This window comes from Pelodiscus sinensis, chromosome 12, assembly GCF_052426305.1.
Source record: "Pelodiscus sinensis isolate ZL-2025 chromosome 12, ASM5242630v1, whole genome shotgun sequence".
In the NCBI taxonomy this organism is placed as follows: domain Eukaryota; kingdom Metazoa; phylum Chordata; order Testudines; family Trionychidae; genus Pelodiscus; species Pelodiscus sinensis.
In genome coordinates, this window is record NC_143063.1 from 45,515,731 (window position 1) to 45,534,319 (window position 18,589).

At 63.6% G+C, this 18,589-nt stretch overlaps 1 protein-coding gene across 9 annotated transcripts in view; it reads right to left on the reverse strand.

The window, feature by feature from the left end:
* Nucleotides 1–18,589, reverse strand: part of GSE1 (Gse1 coiled-coil protein) — a 342,537-nt gene that overhangs the window by 30,895 nt on the left and 293,053 nt on the right. For all 9 annotated transcript variants that reach the window (XM_075939946.2, XM_075939940.2, XM_075939941.2 and 6 more), the window contains one exon: nt 3,029–3,228. In XM_075939946.2, the coding sequence (XP_075796061.2) occupies nt 3,029–3,228 (200 nt within the window). The remainder of the gene's footprint in view (nt 1–3,028; nt 3,229–18,589) is intronic.

The following is an 18,589-nucleotide window of genomic DNA, read 5'->3' on the forward strand; positions in this document are numbered from 1 at the left end:
GCTCGAGACAGCCCAGCAAGTATAAATCCAGCCGGCCTTTGATAACGGCCATAAAACAAACAGGTCAGTCAGGCGTTGCACACGGGGCCTTGGAAAGCCAGCCCTGCAGACAGGCTGCCATTGGCACCCCCCCACCCCCCATCAGCCAGACAGCAGGGGCTCCGGACGCGGCCATTTGGAATGGGACTGGGACTTTTGTTCCTAACCCAGGACGAAAACCGCCGTCTCCTCAGCTCAGAACCCAGCTGGCGCACGGGGGGCGAGGGGGTGTGTGTGTCGTGGCAGCAGGGCAGGGCAGGGAAACTCCTGCCCAACCGATCCCACCCCCCTCTCCACGTCACCGGGCCGTGCCGACCAGAGAGGAGGGACCCAGGCAGCCTGTCATTCCCAGGAGAGTGGCGAGGGATCTCCGCCCGCGCGAACGCAGGCCGTGCCCTCTTAGGTGTAACACAGACCGTTCTGCACTTCATCTGGCCGCCCCAGGCCCCCCCGTGCCCGGGGAAAGGTCGGCCACCCTGGAGGAGGCGCAGCCGGCGGCTGGGCTGCTCGGCTCCCCGGTTGGATTTCGGCAGTGGGATCGCCCCTCTAACGTGACACAGTGATTTCCCCACGGCCTCCCGCCCCTCCAGGAGGGGATTAAAGCCTCGGTTGCGTCTTTCTGCGGGGACTGCAGGGCCGTGTGTCATCTGCTCATCCTGCTCCGGCGCCCTCCCCACCGGGCCTGTCTCGCGGGGCGCTGGAGGCTTTGCAAGCGGCCGGGACGCGCGGCAGAGGGGGAGCTCGGTGCGGTGCGGCGGGGCAGGCGCTAGGACTCAGGCTGCGGCGAGGCCGGGGACAGGGGCGCCCTTGGGGTGCTGCGCAGAGAATGGGGGAAGGACACTAACAACGCCTCCCCCAGCTAGAGGCAGGGAGACAATGGCTCTCCCTGTAGAGACGGCCACTCCCCCGGGGCAGCCCCCGACCCTCTCTGAGCCAGTCGAGCTGCCCCAAGTACGGCTGTCACTCCCCCAAGCCCAGAGCCGCGCCGCACTCTGCCCACGGGTGATGGGACCTGGGCGGGAGGAGGGGGGGGCATGGCAGCCCCCAGGGCTCTCACCTGGCACAGCCGGGCAGCTCCCCGGGAAGCAACGGGGAGCGATGGGAAGGGGAGAGCCGTGCCCGCGGCGCTCAGCCCAGGGAACGGGTCTCTGGTCCCTGTGGCAGATGGGGACATGGCCCCAAGCCACAGGGCCCGGCAGAGGAAGGCTCATGACCGGAGCCCCACGAAGCTGGGGAGGGGCAGGGACGCGGTGCCGAGGCGAGGCAGTGCTGTTGGGGGCAGATCTCAGGGGACCGTCCCCCGCTCCCCATGCCCTGTCAGGAACACGGGACCCCTACAGTTCCCTCCGAGGCCACCTCCCCTCGGGTCGGTTGCCGCGGCAGCCAGAGGAGGGAACCTGGCTAACTCCTGGGCTCTGGAGAAAATCGTGTCTCTGCCCTTCCGTTTTCCCGTCTGTGAAATGGGCCCCAGGGCTCCAGCCTTCCCTGGCACGTTGCGGGCTGCCGGCGCGGTGTGGGACGGATCCCTCTCCTGCCTCCCTCCTGCCTGAGGGGACAGCTTGCCCAATGGGTAGCGTGCCGCGCCAGCCCAGGACTTGAGGAGACTGCGATCCAAGTCCCCGCTCTCTCACAGACTGCCTGAGCGACCTGGGGCAAGTCACCCCTCAGCATGGCCCAGGGGACATTCGGCCTGCGCTGCCCCTCCAGGGCGACTGAGGGGTGACCTGGCCCCTTCCAGCTCACCCTTTCCCTATGCTTTGCCAGCCCCGGGGAAGCCCAATTGCCTCCTGGGTACAAGTGGGGAAACTGAGGCACGCCCATGGATGCGTGTGGACCTCTACAGCAGCACAAAGCCCCGCGGGAGGCAGCGCGCGCTGCGCCCCAGGCAGACTGGCTTGTGAGGCCTTGGGATTCGCACACGGCCATCCCCTCCAGAGAGCTGTGCACACGGGCCGGAGAGGATCAGGAGGAGGAGGAACGGCCTCTTTGTGATGTTAGCAGCCGCTAGCGCACGCACGCCTGTTGTGCGTGGGGCAGTGACCTCCCTGTGTCAAGGCGCCAGGCCGCAAGCCCGGCTCCACCAGACACTACACCAGAGCGGGTTAACCTAGATCTTCAAAAGGTCACTGCTTCAGGAGCAGCTAACGCGGGGGGGGGGGTGAGGGGAAATCAATGCAGCAGCCCTTGGGGGGCAGGCTGGGAGCGCAGCACTGGGAGCGCCCTGCCCCTCCCAAGGCGTCGGCGGAAGGCCCTGCTTTGCGGGACCTCCGCTGGGATTCGCCCTGCGTCCCTGGCAGCACCAAGAGTTTTGCTTCCCTCCCCCTCTCGGCGTCGCGCTTTAATTAGTATTTCCAAGTGGGGTGATCCCTCCGGGAAGCCGCCGTAAAATACCAGCGAGGACCGTGAACAATGAGTCTTAATTAGCAAGCGCTTCCAGCCCCGACTGCTGCATGGGCATGGGCGGGGGGGACAGGACAGGACAAACCACACGGGGTCGGGGCGCCAGGAGCCCCAGGGCTGCTGTGCATGGAGCTGTTTACTGCAGGCTGCCTGGAGATTAGAGACAGAGGCTGCCCCGGCTCTCACTCCTTTTATCACACTTGGCATTGGAACCAAAACCCTTTGGCTGGAGAGCAAAGTTCCCACCCAGCGGCTCCTGTGCACGGTCTCAGACACAGAGAGCAAACAACGCTGCACACATGGGGCTTTGTCCTCGGAGCCTGGCACACACAGCACACGCCCCTGCGGAGAGTCATCGCACTCCTGTGGCGCTGGATAAGAAACTGCCACCTCCTCTGGCATGCTGGCCAGCCTCTTTGGAGCAAGGTGGAAGGCCCCTGCACTGCTGGGATAAACCTGCCTCCAGGGAGAATTCCCTCCTGACCCCAAAAGTTAGATGCAGGTTTATGCTCTGAAGCATGAGAGTTTCCATCCCTTGTAAGTGTGAAGCACGTGCACAGAGACACACACACAGACACACATGCGTTACCTGTCTGCCTTCGCTTCTCCAGACCCCATTCACAGTTTTCGTCGGGGCGATGGTCACCACGGGGGGCGTGCTAGGCACGCTGTGCCCGCCCGGTGGGACGATGATGGGCCCCATGGGTCCTCGCTTGGGCGTGCTGGCAGGGGAGCTGTGGTTGGTGGCTGGCGAGGAGACGGGGGAAGACTCGCTGCTTATTGAAGACCCTTTAAAGAAACCGAGAGAGGGGGTCAGAAGGGAAATCTTTGACCACGCCCTGGAGAGCAGCACGTCACCTGCTCACCCCTACCGACAGCCGGATCGTCAGGCTGTGGAGTCGGACGTGTCGGGCTCCGGGCACGTCCGAGACACACGTGAGGTTAGCAGATCACACCCTGTGCTGTGCCTCTTCTGAGCCGCTGGCCTCTCCGAATGGGAGCTCGCCCCCCGGGGACTCCCCCCAACGCGGTGCTGAGGGATCCAGGGGGATACTGAGCTCCACACTGGCTGTCACGGGCCCGCAGCATCGCACCCACTAGGAACGGTTCCCAGAGTCCCTTTGCCCTCACCGCCCCACCCAGCACAGGGTCACGCCTGTCACTGGAGCCCTGCCTGGCCCAGGCTCGAGGGCTGGGACAGGAGAGGGGCTGAGGGGCTCTTTCTCTCTCCCTCCCGAGCAGGCCTCCCAATGAAACGCTACGGAGGCAGCAGGGCAACCCAGGCACCCCGGCCACCAGCCCGAGGCCCCCGCAGGCCGGTGTAGAACCCCAGCGGGTGGCAGGTCTGAAAATGCCCTGGCGGGGCTGAGCAGATCTGTGCCAGCCCGGAGGTGAAGGACGGGGGAGATGGATGAAGGCAGCCTCAGGCACTGGGGCAATTCCCCAGCCTAATTAGAATGGTCCCGCTGCTGGAGGGAGAGCACCAAGGGCGTAGATCCCCCCAGCATGCTGAAGGAGGTGACCTGTGAGGCGGGTTTGCTGGGCACGTCTCAGGGTCTATTAACTCCTCTCTTCCCCGATCCCTCAGGCAGAGATGGCGGAAACCAGCTTCGGTTTCCAACTGCGGTGCCTTGCTGAGGCGACAGACCCTCCCTACCTCCGGCCTGCCAGAGGTGGCCGCACTTCGGTGGCAGAGCCAGGGTGGGAAGGACGGTGCTATTCCCAAGAGACCGCGCTCCCGCCCAGCCGGCCGACGCTGGCTCCCTGCCCGGGGCGAGAGAGGCCCCGGGGGAAGCGGGACGCCCGCCCGCAGGAGAGCTGCTGCCGCTGAAAGGGGTCAGAGGCATCCAAAGCCATTAGCCGCTGATTTATAATTCACGACCCCTCGATGCAGCACGCGGCGCTGTCGGCGAGCGAGCACGTGGGCCGCCCGGCGCTCATTAGGGAGACGCCGCCGTGCGCTAAAAGGCTTTGCCACACGCCGTGTAAATGGCCCGGAATTGATCCTCTCTCCTCAGTCCCCTCAGAATAGCTCTGTAACCTCCCCCCCCCCCGCATCGGCCAGTGCAGGGGTCCAGCCCGGTCTGCGCCGCCCACAGACAGGAGGGGCTGGGCCGAAGTCCATTGCTGAGGCCGGCTGTGCAAATGGCTCCTGCCTCTGGTCCTCTCCCCCCGGGCCGGGCACACTTGGGAAGCAGGCCCCTTGCTGGGGGGATTGGAGGGCCCGGTTTTTCCGTGGCAATTTTCAAGGCCCTCTGGCCCATAGCGGGGCTTGCACGTTGGAAAATCGGCTCTCAAGTCGGCAGCTCTGCTCAGCCATAAGACGGGGGCTGGGTGTCATATCACGAGCCTGCCCACGGGGCAGTTTGGGGTGTCACACCCCCTCCGCCCCCAGGAAAAAACAGCCGGCGGAGGGGTGACAGCAGCGCCCTCCTCACACAGCACCGGAGTCTAATTCTCCAGCGCCCGTCAACGCCTCAGCCCAAATCGCCCCCTGTGACGCAGTGGGGGTACCTGGCTGGTTTCTACGCTGCTGGCTCTGGGGTAACCCCCACTGGCTGCCGTGGGTACCGCGGCCCAGAAGGACAGGCCATGAGTCATTATGCAAAGAAGGTCTCAACCTGTCTGACCAGTCACCCCCCATGGAGAGGAACAAAGGAAGGGGGAATGCGGCCCTGGCTGGGGGCAGGGCTGGAAGAGGAGAGTTAGTTCCTGTCTGGAAAGCAGGGGAGAAGGAGCTGGGGAGGGGGGCTGGGACTCCCCTATCTCAAGGGGGGCACTGAGGCCTCTTAGCCCCAGTTCCTGTAACCAGATTACATCTGTGTTGTGCCATACTCTGGAGGAGCAATAAACCATCTGTATTCTACTGGCTGGTGGAGTCTGTTCATGCCATTTCGGGGGTGCAGGAGACGGGGACCCCAACGCGCCGTCACACCCCACTCCGGGCAGTTCTCTTGCAGCGCCACGACGTTCCCCCCAGTGCCCCTCTGGTGCTCGTGCAATACGGCACCGTGAAAAGGTACGGCCCCGGCGGGAGGAGGTCACTAAAGCAGCGATGGGCAGCCTAGGGTAGTGAGCGGCTGTTCCGCCATCTCCATGGGTGGCAAGACTGTGGGAACCAGAGAGTGTCCCGGGGCAGGGCAGTTTTGCTCAGTGCGCTGGCGTGCCCGGAATCCGCCAGCTGCACCGCAGCAGCGCCGGGACTGGTTGCAGAGGGAGCGCCCGGCTCTCCCGCTCGCGTGCCTGCACCTCGCCTCACGTGCCCTGGCTCGACGTGCCCTCCCCACAGAACGGCACGCCCCCTACCGCCCCGCCCCTCAGGGATATGCTGGGGGGATCATTTGAGATCTGGCTCCCCGGGTCTACCCCTCAGCCCACCAGGTCCCTATTGACCCTCGAGCACAGGATGCGGGTGGGGGCTTTTACTGCAGCATTAGTTTACTTTGGAAAAAAGAAGATTAAGGGGGGACATGAGAGCGGTTTTCAAATATCTAAAAGGGTGTCACAAGGAGGAAGGAGAAAATTTGTTCCTCTTGGTTTCTGAGGACAGGACAAGGAGTAATGGGCTTAAAGTGCAGCAGGGGAGGTTTAGATTGGACATTAGGAAAAAATTCCTAACTGTCAGGGTGGTCAAATATTGGAATAAATTGCCAAGGGAGGTGGTGGAATCTCCCTCTCTGGAGATATTTAAGAACAGGTTAGACAGACATCTGTCAGGGATGGTGTAGACGGAGCTTGGTCCTGCCTTGAGGGCGGGGGGCTGGACTCTCGAGGTCCCTTCCAGTCCTATGATTCTATGATTAGAGGCAAAAACCTGACCCACAACGAACCCCACTAGCAGGGCCATGCTCATCCAGTGAGGAAACCCATTCCTTCCTGACCGCCGCAGTGGCCATCCCAACGCCCTACTGCATGGAGATTTTTTTTCATACCTAATCTTTTATTTTGAAATTCCCTACTCCCGCTATACAAGCAGCTTTGCTGACACACTTTCCACAAAGGCAGCGGGGGATTTTCTGAACATTTTACATATTTTCCCTCGGCAAAAAGATAAATCACGCTGTAAATTGTACTGTGCTGCTGTCATCTTTGGCTGGGCTTAGGCCAAGAAGTTATTGACTAGTGAACTGGTGCAGTCAAACACTGCTAGCGCACAAGAAGCTCTCCTTCGAGCATGGAGATTAGCGTTCCCTTTAGATTGACTCAGGGACCGACGAGTTTTATCGCTGCTCAGAAACGATTCCAGGCCCTTCTAACACCGGGCTAGGCTACTGAACTCTCCCTGTGGCTGAGAACAGGAGTCTTTTCCAGGGGCACCGGGTCTCTTCGGGTACGTCTACACTGCGGTGCTATTTCGGGATACTTCCGGCATCCCAAAATAGCTATTCTGTCTCTTTTTGAGCAAGCCCATTATTTCGAATTCTAACGGGCTCGCTCTTCTGACTGTCCCTGCCAACCTCGTTCCAGGAGGTGTAGACGGAATTGCTATTTGGAAACACACTCGAAATAAGCTACGCCATTTGCGTAGCTCACACGCCGAAGCTGATTTCGAGCTCCGAGTGCCGTGTAGACGCACCCTCTCTGGGTTCGGTTCTGCACCGCGCACGCGGCAAGGAACAATGGGCGGCCCGATCCTGAGAGGCGCAGACCTGCCACTGAGGTGCCTCCCAGAATCAGGCCGTCTACGTTTTCTCTGCATCTGACCTGCCGCTATGTCCGGGGGGGGAGGTGGGTGTATTTGTCCACTTGGCCAGAACCCCAAACACTCCCAGGATCTCTGCAGGGGACCGGAAAGAGGACGTGGAGCTGCACCAAGACAGGGAGGAGCTCGGCTCTACAATACACGACCCTGCACGCAGGCAAAGCTTCCTGCAAGTCCTGATAGTCCAACTCCCAGCCAACGCACAGAGTTTTCCAGCCCTCAGCCCGGCTGACTGAGCAGCATGGCCATGCATCGGTGGCTCTGGCGACGGGGGATCCAAGCACGCACAGCAGGGTGCCACACACAGGCAGGGGCACAGTCACCCGAGAAGGCGGCTACTTTCTTTCAAGAGAAATTTGCCAGGCCCCGCGGCTGAGGCTGCCAAGAGCGAGCAGGGGCGCTTGCAGACGCAGGCGTCCGGATACATCGAGCCGCACTTGTAGCCCTTGGGCAAGGCGCTGGCATTATTTGCATAATACAGCTGTATTTTAAACGCTACCCGCCCCGGGGATGCCAGTGATATTTGCAAGGGAAACATAAACCCTTCGCCGTGGAATGAAAAGAACCGAGCGCAACGCACGTAGAAGAGCAAGGCTGGGCCAGAAATACAAATGGGATGCTAACTAGGGCACCCGGCGCTCATCATGTGCTTCGCTGCAAGTTGCTAGCGCGTGAAAATGCGCGAGGACGGGCCAAGTGCCGGGAGAGGAGAATTCCGAATTCCTGGAAGGCGCCTGCTTTACGGCCTTGGGGACAGAAGTCCCCCGCTTACCAACTGAGCAGCGGGATTGGGGGCGGGGGTGACCCCACGTCGCTCTGCCCACGCGCTTCATGTCTGGTGCCCCGTCAGTCCTTGGCACTCTGCTCCGCCAGTCAACAAGGGGCCCGATTATCAGCTGGTGGAAATGGGCAAAAGGCCAGTGCAGTCCGTCCAACAAGGAGTCCTGTGGCACCTTAAAGACTACAGGTTGAACCTCTCTAGTCCGGCACTCTCTGGTCCGGCAATTTCCCTGGTCTGGCATGATTTCAGTTCGCTGGATGACCACTTAGCATGGGCGTGGCCAAGTTTCCCGCGGTCCCATAAAGTTTGTCTGCAGCCACCAGGCCTGGCTCTCAGAGTTCTGTGCTGCTATTTAGCTCCAATTTACCCCTCCGTGTCTTCTAAGCGCCCAGTACGCAGTGGAAGTGTTGGTCATGCTGCTGGATAAGATCAACCTCCTGTGGTCCAGCAAATTGTCTGGTTCAGCATTGGTCAGGTCCCGAGGGTGCCGGACTAGAGATGTTCCACCTGTCTGAGGTTCAACAAGCTTTCGTGTGCCCCAATCGATGCGTTAGTCTTTAAGGTGCCTTGGGATTCCTCGCCGTGGTGCTGACCCAGACGACGGCGGCTCCCGCTCTGAGACAGAGCAGGTAACGGCTCTGCATCCCTTAGGGAATTCAGTCCTGATTAGCCCCGATTCGGAGAACGGGCGTCGCGAGATGGCTGCTTCCCCGGTGGGAAGGGGCTGCAGGTGCCTTCAGCCATCGGGGTCCCGACCGGCCTGGCAGGATACAAACAGGTGACAGGCTCTGCCCCTTGGTCCCACCCCCCAGCTGGTCGCTAATGGTGCCCTGGCTGCACGAGGCACCCTCAGCTACCAGGTTGACCACGAGGCTGGACTGACGTCAGAAACGAAGCTCAGCAGGCGAAAGAACTCACCATGCGCCGAGTGCAATGGGAACTCGGCACCTAAGTACCCGCGAGGGCGGGGGCCTGGCAGACGCCACGTTTCTGTGGAAGGGGCCAGAGGCCACGGTGATGGGCGGCAGGATAAGATCTTCCCCCAATTCCCCGGGGGGCTCCCTCACATAACTGCTCCCCCTGCACCAGTGCCAGCGGCAACGCAGGAGCCCGCGAGCCTCTCGGCGTGGGGGCAGAGGGCACGGACCCTGGTGCCGAGCCACCTGGGACATGGATAAGCAGCAGATCACCAGACCTGCTGCATGTGGGCCCGGCGTGGCTCTCCGGGCAGGCTCGGGATGGGGGAAATGGACGAGCGGAGGAAGCTTACCCAGCGGCGGTGTGCGGGGAGGCATTATGAGCTGCGGTGCCCCGTTAATTATTCCCGAGCTCTGTGGCGGAGAGAGTGGGGGAGAGAAAGGCTGCCCGTGACAAAGGAGGCAGCCGATACGGATTTGACACCCTCTGAGGTCTATCTTGTCAGCGCAAGGCCAACAACAATTAGCACCTAATCCCCTCTGAGCTGGGAAGCCATTACTCACCACGCGATAGCGTTCACAATCAATACCGTCACAATGAGCCGGGCAATTAATGAAGCTAAAGTCTTACTTCAGAACCTTAATTCGCGCTGTGTGGCTTTAAACGGGCGGGTTTGTGATCGTTCTAATTAACTGGGGCTATTCAGCCAGGAGTTAGTCAATGAAACTAATCTGGATTGGAGATGACAAGAGGCGCAGTGTGACGGTGTCACCTTTGTTCTCTGACCTCCTGCTTTCCGCTCGGCGGTAGCAGATTAGCCGGCGAGGCTGACAGGCAAATGTAATTAACAGCTGAGACCCCGCAGACGAAGACGAAACCAGAGATCTGAACCCAGAGAAGCCCACACTCGGCTGCACGTTGGGGATTTCTTTGTCTCTCCGTCCTCCCCGACGCTGCGCCTCCCGTTCCGAACATGCTGCCTCCTGGCTGAAGAAGGGCGGATTTCTGCCCAGCCAAGGCCTGGGGGACCCTGCCTCCTGGACAGTGCAAAGGCCTGAGGTAGGAATGACTCACTAGCAAAGCAGCCCCCTCTCTTCCCCGCCGGCCGTGCTGTCTCTCCCCTCCCCCCCCCCAGCAAAGCCGTGCACAGCTGTGAGCAAAACGAGGCACCATCTGCCGGGAAGGAACGTGGCGCCCCGAAGACACGCTTGTTTTCCAGCTCCTTACCGGAGACAGAGCAAGGGCCTCGGAGCCAGGGCCCCTGGGTTCATGCCCAGCTTCGGGCAAGTCCCTTAACGTCCCTGCGCAGCTGTTGAACCAGGCGTAGAAGAGATTGCGAGCGGGCTGGTCAGCCCCCAGGGTGAGCCGAGCCCAGGTGCGAGCCGCCCCCCCGCCGTTACGGCATCCTCACCGCTGCTGATGTCCGGGCCCTGGTTCCGACAATCCGTACCTGTGAGCTGGGGGAGGCCTCGTCGGAAGCCTCGTCTCTCTCTCTGCTGGGCACGCAGGGGAAGGCACCGGAGGGCGTGTTAGCTCGCACCCTCAGCAAGCTCCCGGCCTGAGGGAGAGCACCCCCCGGCCCCTAGCCTAGGTCGCAGCCCCCCAACTGAGGGGATTTCTTTGTGCCTCCTTCCTCCCTCTCCGCTGCACCTGAGGGTTGTGTGTGGACCAGGGATGTCAGATAGCAGGTAACAGGAGAGTCGACGAACCGCATGAAATCTTAGCAGTTACACGACCATTCGACAGTCCCCGGGGGTGGGGCCGGCAGCAGCGCGGGGTGGCAGCAGCCCCTGTTCACGGGGGAGGGGGGTCCAAGCTCCTCATGAAGAGAGGCTGCTGAGGGACGAAGCAGGCTCTGCCTATCGTGAGCCTCTGTGACGGAGGCAGCAGTGCGGCGGGGGGGAAGGTGGCACCGCAGAGACGGTGCTGGGGGGGGGTAACCAGCTTTTAAGCCGGCTCCCCACCAGCACTGGCTCCTGCTCCGCCCACTTGCTGCCTCTGATACAGAGGCAGCAAGTGGCGGGGAGGGGAGGCGAGTAGTCAAGAAGATGAAGGGAGAAGCCTAGGCTGGTTAATCATCTACTCGCCTGCTCGTTCACATCCCTAGTGTGACAGGTGAGGGGCTGGGCCGCAGGCGGTCAGAGCAGAGCAGACAGGCCCCAAAGGGGTGGCTTTGTCAGAGGCGGGGGGAGAGCCTAAGTCCATCGGGTCAGCTCCTAATGCAGCCGGTCTGACGTCTGAGAGGTCAGAACCCAGCAGGACTGAGTCAGGACAAAGGGCTTTGCCACGTTCACAGGGTTTGCGTTGCCTGGGCTCTCCCATCCCGCGCTGCTGCTTGCCTGGCGTGGCCATGGGCCGCAGCGCTGGGCGGGTCAGGGCAGGGACAGGCACCGCTGTGCGCCAGGCCAGCAGCCTCCTGGGGCCCCATGGTCCCCACACAGGCCAACGTGGGGTCGGATTGCCCTGCCCTGTGGGAAGCCATAGCCAGGCAGCGCCCAGGGAATCCAAGGCAGCTGCGCGGGCAAAGCCTTCCAGGGTTCCCAGGGGAGGCCACCGACCAGCTGAAACTGCCCCAGCGGCCGGGCTGCGGGCGGTAGGGACGTTCCTTCCAAGTCAGACACGCCTGCCCGCTCTGGGGGATCACACCAGGGGCTGGAGGGGCTGTTTTTAATGACTCTGCTCTCGTAGAAAAGCGTCATCCGGCGGGGCCGGCCACGCAGCGAGGTCGGGCGTGGCCGTCTCTCTCCTGGGGAACAGTGGCATCGTGGGGGAGGCCCCGCACGGCCCACGCCCTGAGTGGGCGGCTCTGTTAAGATGCCGATCATCTACGTGACCGTAAACCCCAGAGGCTCCAGCGGAGACACCCGGCCCCTGCCGTGCCAGGCGCTGCACAAAGACGGCCCATCCGCCTGGCGCGCTAAGCGGGCAAAGAGCAGGAGGGCAAACAGAGGCGAGCGGCTTGCCCAGGTGACCCCAGTGCTCCTGAGTCGCAGGCCAACGTCGGATCAATGCCGCTCGGTCAGCAACCCACCCCGGGAGCTGCCCTGTGTCAACAGGGCCCTGTCTGCTCTGACATGGCCCTGCGGCTCACACCACAGACCCCCCCTTCCTGGAGGTTAATATCCCTTTAACGGATTCGCCCAACACCACAGAGGGAAAAAAAAAAAAAACCCGACTTTGAACTCTGTGCTGAATCTCCAAGCTCCCGGAACTCAATTAACATCCATTTGCTATCGCTAACGATGTTAAGCAGCTCCCGCTTTCTGCCTGCTGCTGGCTCCCGGCGAGGAGGGCTCACACACCCGCCTTCCCCACCGCTTCGGAGCCTGCCTGGCCTCCTCCTCCGAGGGGGGAGAGAGAGACACTGCAAGAGAAACCAGGCCGCTCCCATCCCCACCGGGCACGGCACCCCCGGCAGAAATCTTAGGCCACGCGCTCCGGCAGCAATTCCAGCCGAGTGGGCAGCAGGGGTGGCTGGACAGAGCATCCTGTGCGGGGATGGGGCAGCGGCTTCCTGGGGCCCGGTGTGGGTCAGTCTGGGGCTGGTGAGAGAGAGGAAGGAGGGCTGGGCTGCAGCATAGGCCTCCCCCGCTCGTCTCAGCCCTGACGGCAGCTCCCAGGCTGGGCCTCCCGGACATGAACAGAGCCCCCCGGGGTGGCGTCGTGATGTGAATAAATATCTGTGGAGGCCAGGGCGTGCCCCCACCTCACATTTTACCAGCCGTAAGGGCAAGTGATGGGGGGAGGGGCAGAGAGGGCAAGTGGGGGGCGTGGCCTTGTGGGAAGGGGCGGAGCAAGGGCAGGGGCTGGGGGGGAAAAGGGGTGGGGTGGGGGTGGGGCCTTGTGGGAAGGGGCGGAGCGAGGGCAGGGGCTAGGGGAGAAGGGGTGGGGTGGGGCCTTGTGGGAAGGGGAGGAGCGAGGGCAGGGGCTAGGGGAGAAGGGGTGGGGTGGGGCCTTGTGGGAAGGGGAGGAGCGAGGGCAGGGGCTAGGGGAGAAGGGGTGGGGTGGGGCCTTGCGGGAAGGGGAGGAGCGAGGGCAGGGGCTAGGGGAGAAGGGGTGGGGTGGGGTGGGGCCTTGTGGGAAGGGGAGGAGCGAGGGCAGGGGCTAGGGGAGAAGGGGTGGGGTGGGGGTGGGGCCTTGTGGGAAGGGGAGGAGCGAGGGCAGGGGCTAGGGGAGAAGGGGTGGGGTGGGGCCTTGTGGGAAGGGGCGGAGCGAGGGCAGGGGCTAGGGGAGAAGGGGTGGGGTGGGGCCTTGTGGGAAGGGGAGGAGCGAGGGCAGGGGCTAGGGGAGAAGGGGTGGGGTGGGGCCTTGTGGGAAGGGGCGGAGCGAGGGCAGGGGCTAGGGGAGAAGGGGTGGGGTGGGGCCTTGTGGGAAGGGGCGGAGCGAGGGCAGGGGCTAGGGGAGAAGGGGTGGGGTGGGGCCTTGTGGGAAGGGGCGGAGCGAGGGCAGGGGCTAGGGGAGAAGGGGTGGGGTGGGGCCTTGTGGGAAGGGGCGGAGCGAGGGCAGGGGCTAGGGGAGAAGGGGTGGGGTGGGGCCTTGTGGGAAGGGGCGGAGCGAGGGCAGGGGCTAGGGGAGAAGGGGTGGGGTGGGGCCTTGTGGGAAGGGGAGGAGCGAGGGCAGGGGCTAGGGGAGAAGGGGTGGGGTGGGGCCTTGTGGGAAGGGGAGGAGCGAGGGCAGGGGCTAGGGGAGAAGGGGTGGGGTGGGGCCTTGTGGGAAGGGGCGGAGCGAGGGCAGGGGCTAGGGGAGAAGGGGTGGGGTGGGGCCTTGTGGGAAGGGGCGGAGCGAGGGCAGGGGCTAGGGGAGAAGGGGTGGGGTGGGGGTGGGGCCTTGTGGGAAGGGGAGGAGCGAGGGCAGGGGCTGGGGGAGAAGGGGTGGTTGGGGGCAGGGCCTTATGGGAAGGGGTGTAGAGAGGGCAGGGGCTGGGGGAGAAGGGGTGGGGTGGGGCCAGCGTGGGAGTGGGGCTTTGGAGGAAGGGGTAGCGTGAGTCAGGGACCCAGGGAGAAGGGGTGGGGGTGCGGGTGGGTCTTGCAGGAAGGGGCAACACAGGAAGCAAGACCACTGTTCGGGGACCAGGTGCCCCCCCCCCCCTTTTAGGGACCTTCCGCCGTTCCTGGTAGGGGCTGAGCTGCTCTGACTCATGTCTCCGGTGAGCCAAGCAACACCTGAGTCTCACTCTCCAGCAGCTAGAGCGCCGGGCCTCCTCCCGCGGCCTCTAGCACCCACCGAGGGCAACACCCCACCTTGCCTCCGCCAGGCAAACGCCCCCCGGGCTCTCCGGGCTCTTTTCCCCCGCACTTCTCCTAACAACCCCCTTCCTCTCTCCCCCAAGCCTCCCGGCCCAGCCCAGCTCATCTATTATACATCTAGGAGACGCTCCGTCTCCCAAACCCAGGCAGGCGGGGACGCTGAAGACGGGGAAGGATGCGGCAATCAAATTATACAGTAGTTAAATCTCAATCAACAGAGAAAATGTGCAGCTTTTTATTAGGAGCCCAATTTGCGGGCGCGGAGCGTTGTCGAGAGCTGCAAAGGAAAATTACCGCATTGGCGAGGCTGGCTGGCGCTGGAGAGGAAAATTCAAGCATCAGGAAATCAATGTCAGAATCCACTAATGTCGCTGCTGATGGGCTAAGCAGCAAGACGGGCGGAGGAGGAGACAGAGAAGGAAAATGGGGCGGCCAAGTCGCCAGCATTTTGCCAAGGGAGTCTTTGCTTTGGGTGGGAGCGGTGGGGGCGGGAGGGACCCGCCGACCAGCTCCCGTTATGCCAGGCAGGGTTCCCGTGCGATTAATGTTCTCTTCCGGAAGGACGGGCAATTCCCACCTTAATTATTCATTAATCCTCTGCCAGAGTGACCCTCTGCAGCCCAGAGTAACCCTCCTGTCCCGCTCCAGGCCCTGTGTCCGTGGGAGGCTGGTCTCTGGGCACCGGCCGGCCAGTGCACAATGTTACGGAGCAGGAAGCAGAGAGGAATGGGCGGGCAGAGAGATCTCCCCTGCCACTGGCAGCCCACAACTCCCCCCCCCCCCCCCGCCCCGTATGGCAAGACACAGCCTGGAGCAGCCAGATTGACGCTTGTCTGCATTTTTCACTCCCTTCCCCGTGAGAAATTCTGCTGGCAGCAGCAAATGATGCGCAATGACTGAATCCCCCTCCCCACCCCAAAGGAAACAGATGGGCTGCCAAACGGGCGGCGGGGAGGGGGGGTCCGGGGACTGACGCGCGCCAGCCACGCGCTGCTGAGGACTGGCGCGTGGCTCGGCCGAGGAGCACGGCCAAGGCAGACGAGCCCCGAGCCGGCTGCCCCTGGGGTGCGCGTGGCAGTGCTGGGATTTCTGTGCGGCGCAGACGCCCGTCTCTTCCCTAAACCAGGGCCGGGCCTGGCAGCCCGTGGCCCGTAGGCTAGCGAGGCTCGTCCCAGGTGAGGGGGTGGAGAAAGAAAGGCAGGCCAGGGACCCGGCTTCTCTGGCTCAGTCGCCGAGCCTGGCACCCCGGCGGCACCGCCACCATGCTCTGGCATCAGTCGGCGGGAGCACGGGAGTGACTGCTCGCCCTTGTGCCAGGCAGAGTCACGGCAGCAATCCTGCCAGCGATCCCAGGGGGGCAGGAGCTACCCCAGCCGGGCCCAGCTCTGGGTGATGGCTGGGGTGCAGGGTACCGAGGAAGGAAGGAACGGATGAGGCTTGGAGAACACTGCGACCCTGGGGACCTTTGGCAGGAGGCAGGGCAGCGTCTGGCGGCCGGAGCAGCTTGCTTTGCTTTCTTGCTGAGGGAGCCAGCGCTCCAAAGCTGGCTTCCTCAGGGCAAGGCCCTCTGTAGCCAGGGAGACGCTCCCTCAGGCCGAGCCCTGCCGGCTGGCACCGCGAGTGCTGCCTCTGTGAGCAGCGCTGGCTGCCTGGTACAGGGAGGGAGTCTGGGGGCAAGGGCAGGCTGAGGCCACCAGCCAGCAGACCGTCTCGGCTAGCCCCGTCCGATAGCACTGCTGGGTGGTTTCTACTCGCCGGGGGTAGCCTGTTTGGAGCCGTCTCCGAGATGAGGAGAAAATGGCGGAGAGAGGGAAATCCCAATGGGAAAAGGGGGCATACAACGGGCCGGAGCAGGGGAAAGAAGACGGGAGGGAAGAAAAGGGACAGCCCATGGGGCTGGCTGGGCACTGTGTGTCCGGCTGCTCCCTGCTGGATGGGCCGAGCCCCGCACTGTGTGCGCCTGGGTGCGGTCGCGCCGCAATGCGCCCCACGCGCCCGGCCTGTCGCGCCAGGGCACATCTGGCTTGTTGCCAAGTCTCCCTTTTAAGTCACGTGGGTTCGAAGGACCGGACCCTTCCCCCACGTTTTGGGAACACGCAGAAGAGTTCGCGGTTCCGCCGGGCTCCTCCGGCCACAGCAGCTTCACACCCAGGTGAGGGGCTTTCGCCGTGGACACACGGGTCCAATTTCCGTGCGCTTGTCACGAAACCCTACGCTTCCCCGTGGGGCGCCAGGGGGCTCTGCAGGTGGGCTGCCCTGGACGGGGGGGGGAGAGACTTCCGCTCCGTCCCAGCCCGCCGTTGCATGGACAAGGCTTACGCACCTCGGGAGCATCGCGCACGAGCCACCCTGCCTGGAATACATACGTAACAACAGGTGCCCACCAACGGCTCTTCCTGGTCTCTGGGGCTCCCGCCCAAAGAGGGCCCAGCAACCCCCGGCGTGGCTACGCCCGCCCAGACACACACGGCCAGACGGCGCCCAGGGGAATGCGGGTCCAGTGAGCTCCGGCGAAAGGAATGAACTTACTGGAGTAAGTCGAATGGGATCCCGCTGGGCCCCTCTCACAGAACGGCACGTCCTGGCCGAGGCGTGAAAGCAGCCGGGCACGCTGGCCGCCAGGTGAGAAAGGGAAGGAAGCCGCACCACGTGCCCCATTGCAGCTGCAGCAGGGAGGCCAGCACGCGAGCTGAGCCAGCGAAGGAGCGCTGCCCGCGAGGTAGTCACAGGTCTGTGTTTTCCCCGACTGCGGTTCCAAACCTGGCACCGAGCCGCATGGATGAGACTCCGGAGCGTGGGGCCGGGAAGTGCTGCCTCTCCCTACCCCCACACAGCCCCCCACTTCTTTCTCTAACTCCTACCTGCGCTCCTCCCCCGCTGGCGCCCGCGCGCTGCCTTTGGCCGGGTTCCCGTGAAATAGCCCATGAAAGAGAAACCCATTCAGATGTGCATGTCTCCAGGCCGGCACCCAGCAGTCGCCGGCGTGGTGATTAGCAGGGCAGTTTGGCTGGTGAGCGAACACTCGGAGGAGCCTCAGGAAAAATAAAACTTCACTGAAGCATGGCAGCGGAGCAGCGTGGCGGGGGGAGGGAGGGAGGGCCGGCGTCTCTCCTCCGCGCTCTCCGGGGGGATGGCACTTGGGGCCGTCCCTCGGAACGGAATCTTTACACTGCCCCCTCCGGACACGCTGCCGAGCGCAGCCATTAGCCTGGGAAGCAGCGGGCCACGAGGGAGCTCTCCCAGGGAGGGGCGGGAGATGGAGGCGCAGACCGCGGCTCCGAAGGGGGCTCGTAAACCCAGGGCTCCGCTGGCCCCGCAAAGAGCCAGGGGAGAGCTGGAGCGGCTGGAACCCCCCAGGAGAATCTAAACCGTGGCTGTGAGTTATCAGAACGAGAGGAGGAAAACCGTGGCGTGTCACGGGCCTGCCGTGAGTGCGAGGGGGCGGTGCAAGCCAGCTCCTCCCACCCCCTCATGGCGTCCACAAGCGGGCACAAGGCGGCTCCAACTCCCCATCCCACCTGCTCCCTGCCATCTCTGCCCAGCGTGGGCGGCAGTGCACCCAGATCTGGGCCGACACGGCCCCCACACCTGTTCCTCTGCCCTGCGGCCCCTTCCTCCCCTCTCTGCCCCCGCCCTGTGGTGCCTCTGCTCTCCAGAGACTCATCGTCTGCCCCAGCTCAGCCTGGCAGCTCCAGCCCACCATCAGTCAGGGCAGCCGGCTCCACCAGCACCAGGGTCCCGCCATCCCTGCTCCCGGGCGCTGGAAGGGCTGTTCCAGTGGGCTGTGGTGCCTTTCCCAGGCGGCAGCGGCGACAGCCCAGCCCCAACACCCAGCCAGTCACCGAGCTCCGCCCGCAGGCATGGCGCTGGGCATGACAGAGGAGAGCGGGCGGCTGAGGGCAGCACAGGGAGGGGGCAATCTAAGGCCTGGCTGGGGGCCTGCTAAATGCTGTTGCCGTGGCATTAGCCAAGGGCTCAGGGCTCGCAGTGGGCCCAGCAGCCTTGCCAGTCAGGGCGTGGGGCAGCAGGGGATCCCCTGAGGCTGTGCTGCCCAAGGCACTGTGAAATGCCACTCCCCATCTCCGCAGGGCCCTTGGCCTGCCTGCCCCGACTCCAGGCCACGGGTAGGCCCACGGCTAAGCCCTGCCACCCTAGGGCGGAGGAGGGCTTGTTGCAGGAGCTAGAGGGTTGCAGGAGGGCTGGAGGGGACAGCAGAGGCATGGGGAGGGGCCCTACAGTCCACTGGGATGCCCTCCGCAGGGGTGCTGTCTGGACTCTGGGGACAGTCGCGGTACATGGTACAAGGGTCTCTCCTGGGTCCCCACCCCTGCATCCACAATGCTACTGACTGAGCCCCCCGACAGGCCAGGCCCACCCCGCTATTCAAACCCAATCCAACCTGGCTCTGAACCTCACCGCTGCCCCCTGGCCCACCCAATCTCAGGCCTGCCGGTGCCATCCTGGAACAGGCCGGAGGACGGCCCAACCCCGGCCCCCGCACGA